Source organism: Pongo pygmaeus, chromosome 8 (assembly GCF_028885625.2).
Source record: "Pongo pygmaeus isolate AG05252 chromosome 8, NHGRI_mPonPyg2-v2.0_pri, whole genome shotgun sequence".
Taxonomy (NCBI): domain Eukaryota; kingdom Metazoa; phylum Chordata; class Mammalia; order Primates; family Hominidae; genus Pongo; species Pongo pygmaeus.
The window spans coordinates 5470760-5492916 of record NC_072381.2 but is presented as its reverse complement, the minus strand read 5'-3'; the positions used below and the strand labels follow the sequence as shown (position 1 = coordinate 5492916).

Sequence of the window (22157 nt, the reverse complement as noted above, 5' to 3'; positions counted from 1 at the left end):
TAAGTCTTCCTTTTAATCTACGGCATTCTGTGTATACCACTACAATAACTTTTATCACATATTATAATAATTATTAACCTACTTATCTTTCTTCCCCACTAGATTATAAATCTTGAATAGTAAGAACAGTATTTTTCCATTTCCATATTCCTAGTGTTGGCACTCACATTATTTTCTGAACAAATCGCACATTCTCTTCTCAACCTGTTGCAAAACACTCTAAGTTCGATATTGTAACCATTCTTGGAAACCATCTAAGATCAATACTCTCTTCTCATTACCAAATTTAATTTTCATTCCTCATCTAGCTTAATCCTCATCTTATTTTACTTAATCCTCATGTTATTTGACCTATCAATAACATCTGACATAGCTCGCCACGGCCTCTTCCTTGAAATTCTTTCTTCATTTGGCCTCCTGGATACTGTTCTCACTTAGTTCCCTTCCTCCTAATTCACCAGCTATCCCGAGCTTCGCTTTGGGAAATTTCACTGCGCCAAACACGAGTCATACACTCTCATTTCAATGTACACTTCCACAAAAAGTAAAAGAAAAAACACGAAAATGGTTGTGATGAACTCTCTAATAGGCATCTCATAACATATCCCGAAGTCAGCTTATCCCTTGGTCTTTTCTTTCTCAGGACATGGAAGCCCATTCTCGTGCTGCTCACCATGACAGTTGCGGTCTGAGCAAAGGCATTTGGGAACGCCAGCCTACAGCCAGTTGGGTGTGGAGAACAAAACCACTGTGGTTTTTCCTAAGTCTCCCCTGAGAAACAGTCAGGAGGCGAGGAGACTCGATAAACCCGCCCCTTTGCCACAGGCAGGGAAAATCGCAGTTTGGGGTCTCAGGACCGACCTCGGTCCAAGGCCAGGCACACTGTCACTCCAGCCTGTGCCACCCTCACTTCCAGCGGCCCCGGTACCCCCCCACCCCCCGCAGTCACCTCCCCCACCCCCCACTCACCTCCCAGCGGCCTTCGCTTCCCCCTGGCCCTCACCAAGCCCCCCACTCGCCGCCCCCCACATCCAGCTCCCGGCCAGCCCTCCCCTCCCCCCGGCCCTTGCCTCTCCAACACTCACCTCCCGTTCGGCCCTCCGCTCTCCCACACTCACCCTCCGTTCGGCTCTCCCCTCCCCAACACTCACCTCCCGTTCGGCCCTCCCCTCCCCCACACTCACCTCCCGTCCGGCTCCGGCCCGGAGGTGTTGGCCGAAGGCCCCGTCGCTCCCTCCGTGCTGAGCCCACAGGCACGGCGGCTTCGCCTCCGCGGCCGAGGCTGCTTCTGAGCGGCCAGCTCGGGCTCCATGGCACGGAGGAGGGGGTGGGGCGGTGGCCGGGTGCCCGGGAGACCGGCAGGGACGGGCACGATGCCCGCCAGCCTCTGCCAGGCAGAAAGCGCCTGTCAGCGGACTGCAGCCGCCACCGCCGTCATCCGGGGATTTGAAAATGGCGGCTGAGCAGGGATCAGCCAATCAGTGAGCGCGCAGCGGTTCCTAGGAGACGTGGAGTCCCGCCCCTCCGCCGTTCCCGGGATCTACTTGCCTAGGAAAGAGCCTAGGAAAATTTGCCCTTAACTCCTGAGCGCAACCCTGAGTCCCCAAGGCCCGGTACCTCCTTCGTTGTTCATTAGGACTTTCACTACAGGCCAAGGCGAATGGACTGGAAACATTTTAATTCACCAGATCTTTCTTAGCATTTGGGGAGAAGAGAGGTCCAAACTAATGACCTGTAAACAAGGCTTGTTTATTGGCCATATACACACTAAATTATTGTGCACGTGGCCAATATGAGATATATTTCCAATTACCAAAGGTTATGCAAGTGTGTTCCCCGGACTGTCTCTAGGAAACCAGCAAAATCTAATTATGAGCCCTCATGTCTTCCAATAAGGATGACACAGTCTCTCCCTAGCAAAACAGAATGAAGTGACTTCATCCTTTGCTTGTAAAAGTCAGCAAAAGACAATATAAAATAAAGGACCTCCTCAAGTAAAAAAAAAAATTGTTAAACAAATTACACTTTCTTTGATTTTAAGTATTGCTTTATGTGTGTCAAAGTCTTTAAAAATAGCTTCTCCTGACCGGGCGCTGTGGCTCACGCCTGTAATCCCAGCACTTTGGGAGGCTGAGGCAGGCGGATCACGAGATCAGGAGATCCAGACCATCTTGGCCAATATGGTGAAACCCCGTCGCTACTAAAATACAAAAATTAGCTGGGCGTGGTGGCGCATGCCTGTAATCCCAGCTACTCAGGAGGCTGAGGCAGGAGAATTAGTTGAACCACAGAGTCGGAGCTTGCATTGAGCCAAGATCGTGCCACTGCACTCTAGCCCAGTGACAGAGCGAGAATCCGTCTCCAAAAAAAAAAAAAAACAACTTTTCCTTTGCCACTATATTTCCACTTCTGGAAATTTATCCTAAAAAATAAAATTATATAAACATGAAGCTATTAATGACATTGTTTATAATAGAAACATTTAAGACAACCTAAATAAACAATGATTTACAGCTCATCCACTGAGAAGAATATTTTCAGCCAACAAAAATGAAGTGTGAAGTATGTAATAGTATACTGGTAATTTGAAATAAAAACATGAAGTATAGAGGTATATTCAGTGTATTCAAAGTTATGAATTACACAAAGGAAAAAGATAATGTCAATGTATTAAAATGTATTAAATGTATTAAAAAGTCAATGTATTAAAATGTCTCTAGGTAGTTAGACTTTAGGTATTCAAAATTTTTATTTTTATTTTTTGCATTTAATTTTTTAAAAAATAAGGACATATTGAATTTGCAGTACCTTTATAACATGAGGGAAAAATGTTTTAGTTTTAAAAAGAATAAGAAATTAGGGAGTAAGATTGAGAGGTGAAGCCAGCTGGACTTCCTGGGTCGAGTGGGGACTTGGAGAACTTTTCTGTCTAGCAAGAGGATTGTAAAACACACCAATCAGTGCTCTGTAGCTAGCAAAGGGATCCTAAAATGCACCAATCAGCACTCTGTAAAAATGCACCAATCAGTGCTCTGTAGCTAGCAAGAGGATTGTAAAATGCATCAATCAGCACTCTTTAAAAACACACCAATCAGTGCTCTGTAGCTAGCAAGAGGATTGTAAAATGCACCAATCAGTGCTCTGTAAAAAGCACCAGTCAGCAGGACCCTAAAAGTAGCCAATCGCACGGAGGATTGAAAAAAGGACACTCTGATAGGACAAAAATGGAACATGGGAGGGCACAAATAAGGGAATAAAACCTGGCCACCCCAGCCAGCAGGGCAACCCACTGGGGTCCCCTTCCACACTGTGGAAGCTTTGTTCTTTCGCTCTTTACAATAAATCTTGCTGCTGCTCACTCTTTGGGTCCGTGCCACCTTTAAGAGCTGTAACACTCACCACGAAGGTCCATAGCTTCATTCTTGAAGTCAGCGAGACCATGAACCCACCGGAAGGAACCAGCTCTGAACACAAGTTGACCTTGGTCAAGAACCACTTCTGTTCTACCTTCCCCATCCCTCCCCAAAAATTAAAGAAGAAAGTATTGCTTTGTAGCAGTTAGAGTGTAAGAATACAGAAATGTTCTTAATATTTGGGGAGTTGGTCTCCACCAAGGCAGAGCTTCAGAGGATGCAGATGTTTAGATTATGAACAAAAATAAACCTGTAAGAGCAATTCTTCAAGTCAGATCCCAAGTAGGTCACACCTACACTTGTGTCCAGAAAACTCACACCCCTTTGGGATTTTCACAATTTACCTGAATTGACCAATCAGGGCTCACCTGATGTAACCAATCAGAACTCATCTGCTTTATCCAATCAGGGTTTAGCTGTATTACCCAATCTGAAGTGGCCAAGTCTGAATCTTTCATTTGCATAAACACATCTGATTGAAAACCTGGACAAGTACTTTTTCTATAAAAGCCAAACCCTCCCCTTTATTCTCTGGAATCACCTTTCTTTTACTCCGAAGGCTGTGTCTCCCTGGTTTGCAAACTGTTCACTAGAATAAAGTCTCCTTTCTCCAAACTTCGTTTTCAGAGAACTTTTGTTCACAAGATAGGACCATGTGAATCCTAACATTTGGTCTTTTTACCCACAGAAACAGCCGTTTCATATTAATAGTTTCAACATACTTCAGTGAGATCCTCAGAATTCAGGGTCTGTCCTCAGCTTTGCAGGTCCTGAAACTGGTTTTGATTGTGTCATCAGAGGTGGTCAGTCCTTTGGTAACTTGTGATAACTACTCACAAAGTGATAGATACTGCAGGATGTCAATGTGGGGATTCCAGTGGTGGGGGTGGGCACTTCTTTCCAGTGACCTGAATACTATTGTTTTATGCAGAGCAACTGTTTCCAATTTTCATTCACTTGAGAACTTATGATTTTGTTCAATTATTCACAAAAATTTATTAAATTCCTGCTATAATATGCCAGGATCTGTGCTAGACATTAGGGAAATAAGGAATAGAAGACAAATTTTCATCAGAAAATGGCTGGGTACCATAGAAGAAGAACAAAGAAAAGTGACTGCTCTGAGGGTTGGTCATTGAAGACCTGGGAAAGGCTGGTGACATCTCTTGATCTTACAAGAGATCAACTTTCTGGTGTCTGAATGCCATTGTCCCCATATTCTGTGTCTTACACTGTATAGAACAGTCCCAAAACCATGACAAATGTTCTCTGAATCCTTTCTCTTTCAGTTCCCCACAAATCATCCTTCTCCCTTAAAATATTCACCGGGATAGGATTTGAGGAAATTATTTCGATTTCAGCTTTCATATATATAAAATCTGACTCTAGAACTCCCTCTCTGAGAGGATTTTCCTACTAACTTGACTGGAGCAAAGTGTAACCCAAACTTCTTCAATCATAGATTTGCAAAACAAATATTCTTTTGGGGAACTTCCTCAAAGATTATTTCCAAAACCTTCAGCCCTATGTGATGACACCAATCATTTTGCAGGTTGATATTAAATATATTCAACAATCAATAAATGAATGTAAATTATTATGTAAATCAATAATTTAAAAATCTATTTTCTTTCATTATCTAAGTAAATCAAACTATTTTTGCAAAACTGCTTACCAAGTTTTTTATATATATGTATATATTAGAGTACAAAGTGTTCATCAAAACACTCTATTAATTTCCAAATTATTTGATGATTTTGATGTGATATTTTGTTTGCCATTGCTATCACTAGCTAAATGATTCCCCCTTGGTCTGTAGGTTCCCATAGAAAAATGTAGCAAATTTGCAAACAATGACCTATCATTAGAAAACTAGTAGTCTTAATAACTAGAGAATTGCCCTTTGCATCAGCGTTTTTCTTTTTCGTCTGAATCTTCTCATAGCTTCTTGTGAACTAACAGATTACATTCAGGAGAATGAATGTACGTATATGTGCATATACATATAATTTATATATAGAATGTTATAATAAAGTCTGAAATTTTTCAAAATATATTTACTATATCTACTATTGATTAATTTATAAAACTGTTTATTAGACTGTAATTTTTAATTGGGTCAAACTCAATTGTTCCTGCCAAATGAAAGGGAGTATAGTCCAACAGCTAAGTATGTGGACTGCATTGATTGTCATTCTGACAAGCAGAAGTGTACTTATAGGCACAATAGGGCAGAATATTTGAAATCAGGTTTGTCATCCCTTAAACTCTATCACTGTGTGTGTATGTGTGATGTGGGGGGAGGTTGTTTCATTTTTTGCCTCAATCAATCAATCAATCAATCATCTGTGAATCATTTGTTTACCATGTTGGTTTACTCTTAGGTATTCCAATGAGGAAAATGGAAAATTCCAAAATCTAGCTGTTGAGCTTAGAGAAGGAGAATAAAATTTGAGATGAAATACATGTGGCCAGAGAAGGTGCTATTAATCCAAAGTAGACTGTAATTCATTTTTCTTAACGCTTAGACTATCTTCCTAAAGACATTGCAGGTCTAACAGACTGATTTATATTAGCAGTAGGAAAGGAGAACAGAGGAGGAAGGAGAAAGGGGTTTCAGTGCAATGGTAGGGGGCAGAGAGAATGGCAGAGGACAGTGATCTGGCTGTGGTCGTGAGGCTGCCAACAGAGAATTACCAAAGAGAACTTCAGAAATGTCAGAATGTCAATCAGAATTATTGCTCAGAGTTGAACAATTTTTTTTTTTAAAACAAATTTTCATGCTTAGAAGGTTTTGTTTGTCTCATTACTTGGCCAGTGAATTGACTGGCTCACAATGAAAAATACTTAAGAAATGAACTTTTTTTTTTTTTTTTTTGAGATGGAGTTTTGCTCTTGTTGTCCAGGCTGGAGTGCAATGGCGTGACCTTGGTTCACTGCAACCTCCACCTCCAGGGTTCAAGTGATTCTCCTGCTTCAGCCTCCAGAGTAGCTGGGATTACAGGTGCCCACCACCACGCCTGGCTAATTTTTTGTATTTTTAGTAGAGATGGGGTTTCACCACATTGGCCAGGCTGGTCTTGAACTCCTGACCTCAGGTGATCTGCCCACCTTGGCCTCCCAAAGTGCTGGGATTACAGGCATGAGCCACTGTGCCTGGCCAAGAAAGGAACTTTGAACAAGGAAATCGTAACTATAAATACCACACTTTTATCACTCTGACATTTTTTCACTCTCAGAACCTAAAGGTGGCCACCAAGTATGTCAGAGTCAGTAGTGTGTGTGTGATTTATTTTAAGGAGTAAGTTAGTGTGATTGTGGGGCTGTAAAGTCTGGAATCAGTAGGGCAGGCTGGCAGACTGGCAGGCTGGAAACTCCTGAGTAACAGCTAAAGCTGAAACTAAAGGTGCCATCCTTAGGAGAAATTTCTTCCTCAGAGAAATCTCCATTTTGCTCTTATGGTCTTTCAACTGATTGGATGAGGACCACTCACATTATTGAGGATGGTGTCCTTTACTTAAAGTCAAAGTTTACTGGAGATGTTCACCACACCTCCACAATGCCTGCACAGCAATACCCAGACTAGTGTTAGTTTGGATAACTGGGTGCCACAGCCTAGCCAAGTTGACACAAAAACTATCACCCCAGAAGGCCTCTTCAGACTTGAAATTCCAATTATTATCACTTGAGGAAACTTTTTTCTTTAAGACTTAGTCTTTCAAAGAAATAAGGAATTACTAAAAGATAAGATGCATTTCTTAAATTATACTACAAAAGAGATTTTTCTAGTTTCTTTCTAATTCCTACATAAATCTAAGTTAATCATAGCTCGATGTCAGACTGACAATTTTTAAAAGTTAATGAAAGATACTGAGTACATCAGTGGACTAGAAATGAGATACTCACATTATCTCATCTTGTTTCAAACTGAAAATATCTGGGACCAGTGGGAGAAAATTTGATACAGCAACAAAATAAATATCATTCTGATTTTATAAAATGGAACTGGCTTATTTTTTCTTTTTATTATATGGAACTACCAGGATACTAAACATCTGGGGAGTTATCGACAGAGACAGATAGGATTTACTTTATGAAGATCAAAATGAGAGAAAGTATAATTTATAATAAGTTCAGGAGAAAACTGCTGAAGAACACTATGGTTTCTTAATTTTCTCAAAGTTGTAAGGAAGAATTGGTAGAAACCAAGATTCCTGAGTAACAGAAATTTTGTCTTGATTACTGAATAATAAAATTGTTACTATGCTAACAAAACATGTCATTAATTCAAAAGAAGATCAGGAAGAAGAGAGAACTTAGAAAATGGAGACAAACAGAAAGCACAAAATAAAATAGTACTCTATATCTAAACCCAACTATATTAGTTATTATATCAAATGTAATGAGCTGAATTCTCCAATTCAAATACAAAAATAGAAAAAAAATTCAGTTATATCATGCATACAAAGAACACATCCAAAATATGAGAATATGGAAAGGTTTTAAGTTTCTAAGAATGTAAAAAGATGGGAAAATACATCATTCAAATGTGAACCAAAAAACCGTATTAAAGTAGTAATATTAATATTTGATCATAAAAACTTTAAGGTAGGCCAAGGTGGGCAGATCACGAGGTCAGGAGTTCAAGACCAGCCTGGCCAACATGGTGAAACCCTGTCTCTATCAAAAATACAAAAAAATTAGCTAGGAATAGTGGCACGTGCCGGTAATCCCAGCTACTTGGGAGGCTGAGGCAGAAGAATCGCTTGAACCTGGGAGGTGGAGGTTGCAGTGAGCTGAGATCGCACCACTGCACTCCAACCTGGATGACAGAGCAAGACTTCATCTCAAAAAAAAACAAAAAACAAAAAACAAAAAACTTTAAGGTAAAAATCATTAATGTGTATAAGGAGGGTAATTTAAAAATAAAAAATTGTTAAAGTTTTTGAAAATATAATAATTTAAAATTTATGTGCTCTTCATAACATGGCCTCAAAATTGACAGAAAAAGAAATAATGGGTAAATTCACAATTATAATGGAAATTTTTAACACATCTTTTGAAATAATTGATACGCAAAATTTGGACTACACAATAAATCCATTTGATTTAATAGATTGATTGAATGATTGGTCTATCTAAAATATTGCATCCAACAAATGCAGAATGCACATTCTTTTCAACACTCATGGAATATTTTCAAAAATTGACCATATAGTAGAACATAAAGGAAGTTTTAGCAAATATATAAGGAGAGAAATCAGTTAAGATGTGTTATCTGATCTTAGTGCAATTAATAAAAAATAATAACATAAGTATATATTATGTATAATAATATAAAAGTTCAAAAGACAATAATAATAAAAACAGAAAATTCCCATATGTTTGGATGTGGTAGTGGTTGAGAGGCATGCATAGGACACAGAAGTAAAAAGGACACTGTCTTGGTTCGCTCTATGTATTCAGGGATTGTTTAAATTTATTTAAGAAGATATTCATATAGTACTCATGCAATAGAAAAAGCTGCTTTGCTGTTGCAGAAAATTTTACTCATACTCTTTCCTTTTCTCTGCCAATGCTAAATAAATTCTTAACCCAAAAGGGTGATTTTTAAAAGACACATGTTCTTTTCAACATAGGTATAAGTTGGACGTAGATTTGGATAAGCTCTCAGTAGTTCATCTGTAGCTGTGTACAAACTTTATCCCAGGTTGTTCAGGCCCAACACAGCTACTCTGAGACCAGATAACTAAAAAACTAAAAAGAAGCTATACCACTTTAAGTGAAGAAAGCTCCAGCCCTCAGGTGGAGTCATTTCCGGGCCCTGTGATAAAGCTCAGCTGGGAGGCTCCTCAGTCATTACTACAGGGCAGGAGGGGCACATTCTCATCAGCATGGTAAGTGACTACACGCCTGTGCATTGTTGTAGGAAATTTTACTAATCATATTTGGCCCTTTTCCCACAGCAAACAATTCTTAATAAAATTGTAATGCAAGAGAAGACATTTGTAAAGAAACATTTTTCTTTCAGTATCCATGTAGATGAGTTGGGAGCAGATGTGGACAGGCTGTCATCTATTCCTCTGTTATGTTGCTTCTTTCAAGGTAAAGCTCAGTTGATTTGTAGTATCTCACTGCCATTAATTGAAGCACTGAAGCAAAAACCTCTCCTTCCTTTAGTTTTCATCTTTGTTTTGGGCCCAGAGTGCTGATTTTTCTGTAGATATTAATTGCTTCACTTTTCGTTAGGCTGCTAAGAGTTTCTGAGGACTTCAGACTTAGGTAACCACGGCTAACCTCATAAATGCCTGGTAGGGTAAAGTGCGCAGGCATCCTCTTGGCCCTCCCTTGAGTTTAGTTCTTTGGGCACCACGATGAATAGAATAACTTACAATAATTCTGTTTTGGGACGACCTTTTCAGATCCATTTCCCCTTTATTTTCTTCTGTGCCAGTTTTTCAGTATCTTTGAATTTTTAATTCTTCAGTGGAAGCAACATTTCGAACTGCTTCTTCATCTTTGATTTCTCACCCCATTGATCTCTCTGTCCAACATTAAAAAATTTTAAATTGTTTTGCTTTTAAAAATTATGCCTTTCAACATGAGAGAGACTTGTGATAATAGCATGTTCTGTATCTTGACTATCAGTGTCAACATTCTGGGTGTGATTTTGTATTATGGTCTTGCAAGATATTTCCACTGTGGGAAATGGGTAGGGGATACAAAGGATCTTCCTATGTTATTTCTTACAGCTGCATATCAATCTACAAAGATCTCAAAATTAAAAGTTTAATTGAGAGTTATGCTTTTCTAGTAATTCAAATAATCCTTATAGCAACGTTTAATAATGTGCTATGACTTATCAGTGTTGACGTTCAGTGGGCATTTTATAGTCTTCTACTTTATAGTGTGACTAATATTTTCATAGAAAATTTGGAAAAAAGGGAGAGGCTAAGAGAAGAATAAGGTAAAGATAGTCTTCTACACCCTTGGACAGAGTTATGTTATAAGTTAAGCTCCTTCAAAGACGAAGGATGCTTGTTAGGCCAGGCTATTCGTGCTGAGTTCAAAAAGAACAGCATCACTCTGCTTTCTGAGTCACTTGAACAGACCATGTGAAGAGGAACAATCTTTTTTTTTTTTTTTTAATGTTAGTGATTATTTTTACTGTGACTCTTATGAACAAATACCACATGTACACCTGAATTTTACTCGTCACTGTAACACAGGACTGGGTGGTAGCCAGTGGAGAAGACAGAGATATCTACATGTAAACTTTACAAAGTAAGAGGTTTTAATGATGTAGAAAAAATGAACATTCACCCTCTCCTTTTAAAATGTTAACTTAAATTTAAGGAGCCAAGTTTTGATCAGATTACAGCAGCTAATGTATTTGCAGCACTTTAAGTCCGACAGAAGGGGAGAGGAATAAGATTAAGGTTATCTGAAGCCTGATAAGGGGTATCCGAAGCCGGTTTAAAACAGAATATGCTGTCTTGAGAGGTGGAATGTTAGTTTGTCCTAAGTGAAGTGCTTTCTAAATTAGAGAGACTGATAGGTGCACAGAAAATAAACAAGATGGAAGCCCTGCTAAGGTAGTAAACTTGAATTGGTCATGAAGCAAAGAGGGCTGTGTTATGCCTTGTGAATCACAAAGTACAAAGGTTTGATGCCATTGAACATGAACAGAGTCCAAGTCAGATTGCAGGGGTGTGGCCCACCAGAGCCCTCTCCTTACTTTCCTCTGACTAGTGGTCTATGTAGACCAGTGGTCCTCAACCTTTTTGGCACCAGGAACCCCTTTTGTGGAACACAATTTTTCCATGGAGTCGGTGGTGGGGATGGTTTCTGGATGAAACTGTTCCACCTCAGATCGTCAAGCGTTAGTTAGATTCTCATAAGGAGCACACAGCCTAGATCCCTCACATGTGCAGTTCACAATAGGGTTAGTGCCCCATGAGAATCTAATGCTGCCGCTGATCTGACAGGAGGCAGAGCTCAGCCAGTAATGCTCACTCACTTGCTGCTCACCTCCTGCTGTGAAGCCCAGTTCCTAACAGGGCACAGACTGGTACTGGTCTGCGGCCAGGGGGTTGGGGATCCCTGTGTAGACCACAGGCGAGGGATTGACAGGAGGCCTGAGGTCTTTCAGTAGTTGAATCTCAGGCTTTAGGGCAGTGTAGCCATGAACAAGGGCAGGGTTCCCCTCAGCTTATCTGGTCGAACAGCCCAAAGGGTCCTGATGGTGCAGAAGACATGGGGATCTCATTCTACAAGACCCCCTAAATAGATTTGTTTTGGGACCACTGTCAATCAAACCACACCAATATTAAGATCAGCGATTGCTATCACCTTAGATTTCTTAGGATTTAGCTTTTACTTTCCTTCTGTTTTTTTTTTCCTTCTCTTAAAAATGTAGATCATTGTCTGTTTAACAGAATAGTTGTTTGCCTTAAAAAAAAAAAAAAGATGATTTAAAGTGGGATGGGGGAATATGAAGGTGGAAGAAATAGTAAAGTTTAGACAAGAAAATAAAATCACTACCCAGATATTACTAGACTTAATATCTTGATGCATTTTCTTTTAGATTTTTATGCCTATTTTTGAACATGTTGGACATCATACTCTATATGCAATTATGCATCTTATGTGCTTTTTACTTAATATGTTATCATAAGCATTTCCCATGTCATAAATCTTTTTTTTTGAGAAAACATTTAAGGGTTGCATAACATGTCATTGTGTTGATGTAACATCCTTTAAATGCTCAACAATATATAAATGGTTAGATTAAATAGATTGGTTTTCGGTTTTCATGCTTATGAATTATGATGCTTGTGAATGCCATCGGCCTACGTCCTTGCGTTTTAGAGTCTTTCTTTTGTAATTTGTTTGTTTATATCATTTGCCTATCTAGTGGATGTCTTAAGTGTTTTTTTTTAGAAAGTTGATATATATAAAATCAATTTTTATCTCTATATGTTTGTTATAAAATGTTTACATTTTGGAATTGTGAAATCTATTGCATTTTGCCTTGTAAAATTTCCCTCTAGTTTTAAGTTTAGTATATCCATCCTTATTCAGAGTGTATATGAATGGTAAAGATAACATTTTAAATTTATCTGCAATGAGTTTTAGTACTTGACAAGGCTATATATTGATTTTGGTTTTATTTCTTTCCAATTGGAAAGAAACTTTCCAATTTTCTTTCTAGACAAGCCCACCTGATATATATAACTACACACACACACACATACACACACACACACACACATCTCACCTATATTAAAAGAATAAAGTGAAATTAGTTGTATTTTGATTTGCATTGTGTGTGTGTATGTGTGTGTTTGTCTTAATTCAATTCTTAGCCCAGTACAGAGTAGGTGCTTAATTTATGTTGTTAAAACAAACTTTTTAATGGAATTTAAATCCCTGGTTTAATTTTCTCTGATGCTTAGCTGTACCCTGGGTCTTGGTTTCCATGAAACGCTTTTGATTATCCTTATAACACATCCCTCCATGGCCCTAAGCTAGCTTGGTTTCTGTCATTTGTAACCAGAAGGGCTGAGTAACAGATCTCCTGTTGTCTAAACACCTGCTCAGTTCCAACTCACCATGACTTATTTCAGAGGGAGTGCCTTTCCATCCACATCGGTCAAGCTGGCATCCAGATTGGGGACGCTTGCTGGGAACTCTATTGCCTGGAACATGGAATCCAGCCAAACGGCATTGTTCTTGACAGTCAACAGGATCAGCTGGAAAATGCAAAAATGGAGCACACAAATACATCTTTCGATACCTTCTTCTGTGAGACAAGAGCTGGGAAGCATGTGCCTAGAGCACTCTTCGTGGACTTGGAGCCGACTGTTATAGGTACAATAAATGTTCCATCCTATCGTACTTAACTGGAGCCACACTCAAACAAATCAAGTGGGTGGGATTAGCAGATTATACTGGTCTATCTGAATGAAATCACATGGACCTTTCCCAAATGTAGAGGCTTACTCAGTGGCCATGGGTGATTAACATGAGAAACACACCCAAAGGGAAGACTAGATTGGCCTTTTGAAATTTAAATTTAAATTTATTTATTTATTTATTTTGAGATGAGTCACTCAAGCAGGAGTGTAGTGGCGTGATCTGGGCTCACTGCAACCTCTGCCTCCTGGGTTCAAGCAATTCTCCTGCCTCAGCCTCCGAGTAGCTGGGATTACAGGCACACACCACCATGCCTGGTTAATTTTTGTATTTTTAGTAGAGATGGAGTTTCACTATGTTGGCCAGACTGGTCTTGAACTCCTGACCTCAAGCGACCCACCTGCCTTAGCCTCCCAAAGTGCTGGGATTACAGGTGTGAGCCACCACGCTTGGCCTAGGTTAGCCTTCTTAACCTGTGTGATGAAATGAATTAAGACCTGCTAATTGATCCACACATGTATTGTAACAGAACATGAAGTCTTTTCCTGGGTTTGAGAGCCATTTGCTAGAAGGCACTGGCAAAGAATCAAAAAGTTTTTTGATAGCTGCTTAAAAAGAGTAGAATATCTGGAAAGAATCCCAAAGGAACAAGAGGCCAAATATATACTCTAGTTATGGTAAAAACAGTACAGTTTTATGATTACTAACAATGTACTTTGTCCTATGTCGTGCAAAAACTCTTGAAATGGAGCTAGAAAAATACAGGAGAGAGAAGGGGCTGTTACTTTCTTAAGAGAAAAGCTAGAGAGTGGGGTGGATTTGGGTTTGATGTTGTACATCCGATTATTTGTTGGTGTGCGATAAACTTCCCCTACATTTAGTGGTTTAAGGCAATAATGATTGCTGGTTTGTTCATGAATCTACAGTTTGGGTGGGGCTCAGAGGCGACAGCTTGCCTGTGCTCCATGTGGTACCAGCTTGGAAGGCTCAAGTGGGAACTGGGGCATCCACTTTGAATGTCATTCATTTACATTGCTGCCCCTTGGTGCTAGCTGTTAACTGAGAGAGTGGGAGGGGTGGAGAAAAGGAGAGGCTGACGAATTCAAGATCATGATATGAAGGAATTGAATACGACCCCATAAACACTTCAGCTGGGTGATAGGAGTATGAAGATGAATAAATGTTGATTTTTGCCTTTGATGTGAAGATGCCTGTCTTGGTCAGCTCGGACTGCTGTATCGGAACACCATGGACCCGGTGGCTTAGATGACAATTGTTGATTTCTCACAATTCTGGAGGCTGGAAGTCTGAGACCAGGGTGCCTGGTGGTTGGCTTCTGGTGAAGGCTCTCTTCCTGGCTTGCAGGTGGCTGCCATCTTACTGTATTCTCATATGGCAGAGAAATAGTCTGTGTCTCTTCTTATAAGGGCCCTAATCCCATAATGAAGTCTCTACCCTTATGACCTAATTACTCACAAAGACTCACCTCCAGATACCATCACATCAGGGATTAGGGATTCAATGCATGAATTCTGGGGGGACACAGCCATTTAGTCCGCAGCAGCTATTGTTTACTAGTTGGGGACCTACACAGGTATTTTCTTCTGATTCTTTCAGCACTCTGTCAGGAGACATTATTATCATCCTCAATTTATAGATGAGGAACTTGATAAATCTTGGGGAAGTCAAGGAACTTGCTTAAGATCACTGAGTTATTAGAGTAGAGCTGGGTTTAGTCCTAGATTTGCCTTCTTATTAAATCTATTGTCTTTTAACAGGAAAGTAGCCTAATCTAGTGAAGAAGAAAATATAAATAGTTATAACAACACTGTTGAAATTGAGCCATATAAAATTGCCAGTGTGTGACTTTTTTAATCTAAAAAAGTTAATTGTATCATATATGATACAACTTAATAGACATTTCTACAACAAGTGTGTCCAATAATTTGGCCTCCCTGGGACACATTTGAAGAAGAAGAATTATCTTGGGCCACACATAAAATACACTCACAGTAACAATAGCTGATGAGCTAAAAAAAAATATATTGCAAAACAATCTTATAATGTTTTAAGAATGTTTACCAATTTGCGTGGGAATGCATTCAAAGCCATCCTGGGCTGCGGGATGGACAAGCTTGCTCTGCAAAGCAGAAGGAATGAATAACTAGGGAGTCATCCGATATGTTTGTTTGTTTGTTTTTTAGAGAGAGAGACTGGGTCTTGCTCTGTCACCCAGGCTGGAGTGCAGTGGCATAATCATAGCTCAGTGAACTCCTGGGCTCAAGCAATCCTCCCACTTTGGGGTCCTGAGTAGCTTGGACTACAGGCACATGTCACTACATGTGGATAAGTTTTTTTTTTTTTTTTTTTTTTTTTTGAGATGGAGTTTTGCTCTTTTTGCCCAGGCTGGAGTGCAATGGCACCATCGCTGCTCACTGCAACCTCCGCCTCCTGGGTTCAAGCTATTCTCCTGCCTCAGCCTCCTGGGTAGCTGGGATTACAGGCACACGTCACCACGCCCTGCTAATTTTGTATTTTTAGTAGAGATGGGGTTTTACCATGTTGGCCAGGCTGGTCTTGAATTCCTGACCTCCAGTAATCCACCTGCCTCGGCCTCCCAAACTATTGGGATTATAGGTAAGAGCCACCATGCCTGGCCAATTTTTTGTTTTTTATAGAGATAGGGTCTCACTATATTGCCCAGGCTAGTTTCAAACTCCTGACCTCAAACAGTCCTCTCACCTTGGCCTCCCAAAGTGCTGGGATCCCAGGCATGAGCCACCACACCCAGCCTCACACACCTTCTCATGAGGCAACAGCATTTGCAAATTCAGAGTCATGAAGGAATGCCCCACAAGTGTAACCAGGAGTTCAGCGTGGCCAGGCATACGTGTGAGCAGGCGCACAAAGCAGGGGACGAGGCTGGGAAGATGGTCAGGGGCAGGCTCAAGGGTGAAGTTAGGGCAAAGTGAGGAAGTTGTGGTCGGAAAAAGGAATTTGCACGTTTTAGATTTTGGAAGTGGGAGAGTTCTGAGTGATGATGATTGAAGTGGAATGCAGCTGAATGACACCGTAGTTAAGGAAGCTAAGGAGCCATCATATAATTGTTCAAAAGCCATTGATGTCTGTGAGGATATTGATTAAGGGCACCATGCTGGGTACTAAAGCCCCTGAGCAAACTGTGCCCGGGAAGTTAGAGTGGATGGCATGGATTACTTACGAACGGCAGGTGCTGCAACCACTAAGCCCTGAGATAATGGATTTTATGGAAATAATTTATGAAGCTACTGACCCTCAACATCCTGACTCAACATTGTCCTGAAGAAGGAAGCTTCCGTAAATTACCTCCTTAGCCTGAATGCAGCCTTGTAGCTTCAGATGAGAAGGAAATAGTCCACCCAGAATTACACATTCACTTGTATCTTGTTTATAAATGTATCTTTTAAACATCCTAGCTCTGAGGGAGGTTTGTGTGTAAGCTAGTTAAAAGTTATTTAAACTCAATTTCAATAAATATTATTTGAGAGGTTGCAAAATTGGAGTTTAGAAATTCATGGTCACGCACAGGAAGGCACGGTGAATTGAAAAGCAATCATGCTCTTATTAAACAGAAACACAATGCATCTCTCCTTAGGCTGTGAGCTTCTAGGACTGGCTCAGCTATCTGCTGCCAAGGCTGGTGGTGTATAATGAGGTAAATCTGCATAAATGCATGTCATGAAGCCAGTTCTATCATTGTTACTTATAATTGCTGTTGTTATATGGGCCGTGCGTTGTGCCCTATGTTCTCGTAACAGCTCAATGGGGTAGATCTTGTTATAATCCTTATTTATGAGCTAAAATCATTGACTAAGTAACTTCTCTCTAGCTTAGTGAGGAAGGCAAGATAGGAACCCAGGAAACTGATTCTTGAAACATGCATTTAACTACTAAGCAGTGCAGTATCCCACAGTAACCAGGGCAGCAGTCCCAAAGCCTACTTAGCCCTGAAACACTGCTGCTTAATCATCAGGAATAATGCTATTTGAGTAATTGTAAGGTGGAGGAGTAGGGCATGCTGCCCAGGTTTTTAAAAGGCAATGAGACCTGGCAGGGGCTACCCTCAGTTGTATTGGATACTGCCAACATCTTAACGCCAATTGTCCTGCGTCATGCATTTATGCACTCGGCGTTTGGGTCGCATGGGCATTTGAGTTTGCTGTGCCTTCCCTGTTAAATCCTCTTTTAAAGCAGATTTAAAAGATGGATATTCCTTTATTTTTTAAAATTCATTCTATTTTATTTTACTTTTTTTTGAGACAGTTTCACTCTTGTTGCCCAGGCTGGAGTACAATGGCATGATCTCCACTCACTGCAACCTCCTGGGTTCAAGTGATTCTCCTGCCTCAGTCTCCCAAGTAGCTGGGATTATAGGCACCCACCACCATGCCTGGCTAATTTTCTGTATTTTTAGTAGAGACAGGGTTTCACCATGTTGGCCAGGCTGGTCTCGAGCTCCTGACCTCAAGTGATCCACCTGCCTCAGCCTCCCAAAGTGCTGGGATTACAGGTGTGAGCCACTGCACCCTGGATATGCCTTTCTGTGTGCTTTTCCAGCACACAGTTGGCAATTTGTAGATAAAAATACTTGTCTCAAAATGCCAATGTGTCCTAGGGTGGGCAGTGGGTTGAAGTGTGTCCCCCCAGATTCATATCCATCTGCAATCCCAGAATGTGACTTTATTTGGAAACAGGGTCTTTGCTGATGTAGCTAGTTAAAATGAGGTCCTCCTGGATTAGGGTGGGCCCTAATGCTAAAGAATTGTGTCCTTATCAGAGGAGAGAGCACAGGCACACATACAGGGGAAAAGGCTTGTATGCCAGAGGTAGAGATTGGAGGGGAGTAGCTAGAAGCCAAGGAGAGCTAAGAATTGTAAGTCACCAGGTGCCAGAAGAGATGTTTGGACCAGACGCTCCCTGGGGCCTCCAGCAGGAACCAAGCCTACCAACGCCTTGATGTTAGACTTCTGGCTTCCGGAGCTGTTAGGAAATAAATTCCTATTGTTTTAAGCCATGACGTTTGTTGTCATTGGTTATGGCAGCCCTAGGAAACTAATAAGGGGTGCATGGTAGAAAAACATACTTTCCACGTATATGTAAAAAATTCCACTTTTCCTGGACTAAGACAGGCTAATTCAGCACTATCTAAATTCCATTCCTGGACCACAACATTGAGAGAAAGCTTGGGGGTCAAGCACAGGGAGGCCCCAGGAGGACTATCAGCAGGTGGACAGCTGAATTGCACTGAGTGAGTTGCACTGACCTCCTTTAACCCTCTGCAGATGGGATCCGGACGGGTCAGCACCGTTCACTCTTCCACCCCGAGCAGCTCCTTAGCGGAAAGGAGGATGCTGCCAGCAACTACGCGCGAGGCCGTTACTCTGTGGGGTCAGAGGTCATCGACCTTGTGCTGGAGAGGACCCGGAAGCTGGCAAGTGGCTCCCCGTCTCCTCCGAGTGGGCTGTGCCTGGGGCATGTGGGGTCCTGTGGCAGAACTCACAAGCATTATCTGCTGTCACCATCACCACCAACCGTCTCTCTCTGGGTGCTGGTCTGGGTGCTCAGAACTGGGGAGGGGTCCTCATCTTGGCTTTGATTTCCCCTTGTTAGTAGGAAGGAGACAGAAACCTTTATACTTACTGGGGGTCCCCTGATCACCTGATCATCCCTGGTTCTCCTAACACAGGGTTCATCTTGTTATGAGAGACTCCCATAGCACTCTAAAACCTGTCAATTTCCAAGAGTAACCTGTCATTTTCCAAGAGTAACTGATGTTTATGAAGTTAGCAAGAGGCACTCCCTATCTGGAGATGCGTGACTCTATTTACTGACAGTTAATTCCTCTTTAGGGGCCTGAGTCTGGAGACCCTTTGCTGAGTAAGGGTTTTGGTGTTTGCCATATTTGTTAGCTACTACAATGCCTTTTACGCCAGCATGCCAGATGGAGCATAGACGTGGGGGGAATGTTATTTTGCTTCAGTGTTTTGTCATTTTCTTTGTTATTGATAAAGGCCTTGCTTGCGATCACATACAGATAAATGCACAGAGGTCAGTGAAAGACAGGTGGATATTTATGCTCTGCTTATAGTAAAGCTCTGAAGTGCTTTGCCTACTCCAGAAGTCCCCTTGAGAGTATTTCGAAGTAGCTATGTTTGTTGTGGAGTTAACAATGGCAAAGGAGTCCTTTCTGAAAGATTTTGTTTTGGGGAAACCTGTTGTATCCTACCACTACCATCCAATTCACTGCTTCTGGATTTATTCAGCTGAATTCTCACATCTCATTTACTTTCTCCAGGCAGAACAGTGTGGTGGACTTCAGGGATTTTTGATTTTCCGAAGCTTTGGAGGAGGTACTGGTTCAGGGTTTACGTCTCTCTTAATGGAGAGGCTCACAGGAGAATACAGCAGAAAGACTAAGCTGGAGTTCTCGGTCTACCCAGCCCCCAGGATCTCCACTGCCGTGGTAGAGCCTTATAACTCTGTCCTCACCACCCACTCCACCACAGAGCACATGGACTGTACCTTCACAGTGGACAACGAGGCCGTCTATGATATATGCCACCGTAAACTCGGTGTTGAATGCCCCTCTTATGCCAGCATCAACAGATTGATGGTTCAGGTGGTATCTTCTATCACTGCCTCCCTCCGGTTTGAAGGGCCCTTGAATGTGGACCTAATTGAGTTCCAGACCAACCTGGTACCTTATCCAAGAATACATTTCCCCATGACAGCCTTCGCCCCCATTGTCTCTGCTGAAAAAGCCTACCATGAGCAGTTCTCTGTGTCAGACATCACCACTGCCTGCTTTGAGTCCTCCAACCAGCTGGTCAAGTGCGATCCTCGGCTTGGGAAGTACATGGCCTGCTGCCTACTCTATAGAGGAGATGTGGTCCCTAAGGAAGTGAATGCAGCAATAGCAGCCACAAAGTCGGGGCACTCTGTTCAGTTTGTAGATTGGTGTCCAACTGGTTTCAAGGTGGGCATCAACAATCGGCCACCAACGGTGATGCCGGGTGGGGACCTGGCCAAAGTCCACCGGTCCGTCTGCATGCTGAGCAACACCACGGCGATCGTGGAGGCCTGGGCCCGCCTGGACCACAAGTTTGACCTCATGTATGCCAAGAGAGCATTTCTGCACTGGTACCTCAGAGAAGGCATGGAAGAAGCAGAGTTCTTGGAGGCCAGGGAAGATCTGGCAGCCCTGGAGAGGGACTATGAGGAAGTGGGGCAAAGTTTCTGAGACATGTATGATGGGTGCAAATGAATGTCAAGTTAAAATGGCATGTTTTCTTTTCAAGCCGTTATATGCCTAGTGGGTAGTTCCCCTGATGAGAAGAAAAATGAACTCAAATCAGGCAAGACTCTAGGTTCCACACTAAATTAAGTGGGTCAGTACCAACAATGAATGCATTATTTCCTGGTCTACTGATACAAGTCAGCTCTGCTACCTGGGAGCCTTTGGAAGCTTAGAGTCCTTTGAACTGCTGGGTCACTTCTAGGTGGGATTTTTTTGTTTTACCAAGAGACAATGAAATCCTAAAGTTTATGCTTTTCCTTTCTGGTACCTGAAGTAGAAAACAGCACATATTGATTACGAATGTTTTTTCCCCCATATCCACATTTTTTACACTGATTAAATCATAAATATTTTCAGCATGGTTCTTATTCTTCTTTGAAATGTGTGCCCAAAGGGCTCAGTTTGCTTTTTATGTAAACAAACTTGGGTCTTTCTAAAACTTGAATTTGGGTGTCCTGCAGGTCAGAGGTGAAAGCCATCTCTTCCACTTCCCTTTCTTGGAGGTGGTGTTCTCAAAGTGTTGCCCGCTTAACTCTGTGCCAGAGTCACTTCAGAAGTTTAGTAAAAATGCAGATCGTTGAGCTTCTCTATCACTTGCTAAGCTAGAATCCTGGGGGCTGGAGGGGCTGTGTCCTAAGGATTTGAGATTTACAGAAACACTAAATGGAATTATTTTTTGGCACTGAATAGTTCCATTTGAGAAAATAATTTACTCTGGACAAAGCTATAAATGCATTAAAACCACTAGTGAGATTTTAAATAACCACAATATTTTGTCTTACTAATACTTTGAATTAAGGCAACTTAGATGCTGCAAAGGTACTGAGTTGGGCTGAGGTGTTGCTCTTGGACTGATGGTAGATAATCCTCAGGAGCCTCATCCACCTGTGCTGTTTAACCTGTCAGCCCTCACCCTTCAGCTATACTCTTGGCCTCAACCAGGTACATGCTTTTGGCTCAGGTAGACATCGGAAGATAGGAGGCACTAATGCCTTGGCTGGAGGCATGAAGTTGTGTATCTGTTTTGAGATTCCTCAAACTACAAGGCTACTACCTTCTTGCTTGTGCAACTGGACTCAAAAATGGACCCTCTGTATTTTTTTTTTTGTAAGATCTATTTTTTAGAGTATTTATAGGTTCTCAGCAACATTGAGTGGAAAGTATAACCCTCCATTTCTAACAGTTTCTTGGGAGATTCTTTTGCATACTAAAATCACTCCCCTGAGATGTGGCCTTTAAGAGTGATACTCAAACAATGTACCATTTTGCCTGCTTTCAGTTGAAACCATTCTCACTGTGGAAGCCAATGACCACTGTTTGGTGGAAATGATATTTAGCTACTCTTCAATGCCAGTAAGGATTTTTTTTTTTCCCAGCACAGACAACTATCGCTGAGTTTTTGCTCAGTCGCCAAGTCTCTAAGTATCTGGCTGTGTCCCCTTTGGACTCCACTTCCAAGCTTCTCTGCCAAGGGCTCAACTTCTGTTCGC

The 22157-nt window shown here is 41.4% G+C and overlaps 2 protein-coding genes across 2 annotated transcripts in view; one reads left to right on the top strand and one right to left on the bottom strand.

Annotated features, from left to right (window-relative positions):
• NET1 (neuroepithelial cell transforming 1) overlaps window positions 1-1457 on the bottom strand; it is a 44674-nt gene extending 43217 nt beyond the window's left edge. The window contains exon 1 of the mRNA XM_054503591.2: window positions 1185-1457. Coding sequence (XP_054359566.1) covers window positions 1185-1312 — 128 coding nt within the window. The 5' untranslated portion in view covers window positions 1313-1457. The remainder of the gene's footprint in view (window positions 1-1184) is intronic.
• A 7814-nt stretch (window positions 1458-9271) lies between these two features.
• Window positions 9272-21022, top strand: TUBAL3 (tubulin alpha like 3). Its single transcript, XM_054503590.2, has 4 exons — window positions 9272-9310; window positions 13043-13286; window positions 18653-18805; window positions 19670-21022. Exons 1-4 carry the CDS (start codon window positions 9308-9310, stop codon window positions 20608-20610), a joined length of 1341 nt encoding a protein of 446 aa, XP_054359565.2. The 5' UTR covers window positions 9272-9307; the 3' UTR covers window positions 20611-21022.
• The last annotated feature ends 1135 nt before the right edge of the window (window positions 21023-22157 follow it).

Bases quoted from the DNA above. Each gene is read 5' to 3' on its own strand.
- TUBAL3 (XM_054503590.2), top strand. The intron at 13,287-18,652 runs GTACAATAAATG...AACCCTCTGCAG, and splicing joins CTTGGAGCCGACTGTTATAG to ATGGGATCCGGACGGGTCAG. The intron at 18,806-19,669 runs GTGGCTCCCCGT...TTCTCCAGGCAG, and splicing joins GAGGACCCGGAAGCTGGCAA to AACAGTGTGGTGGACTTCAG.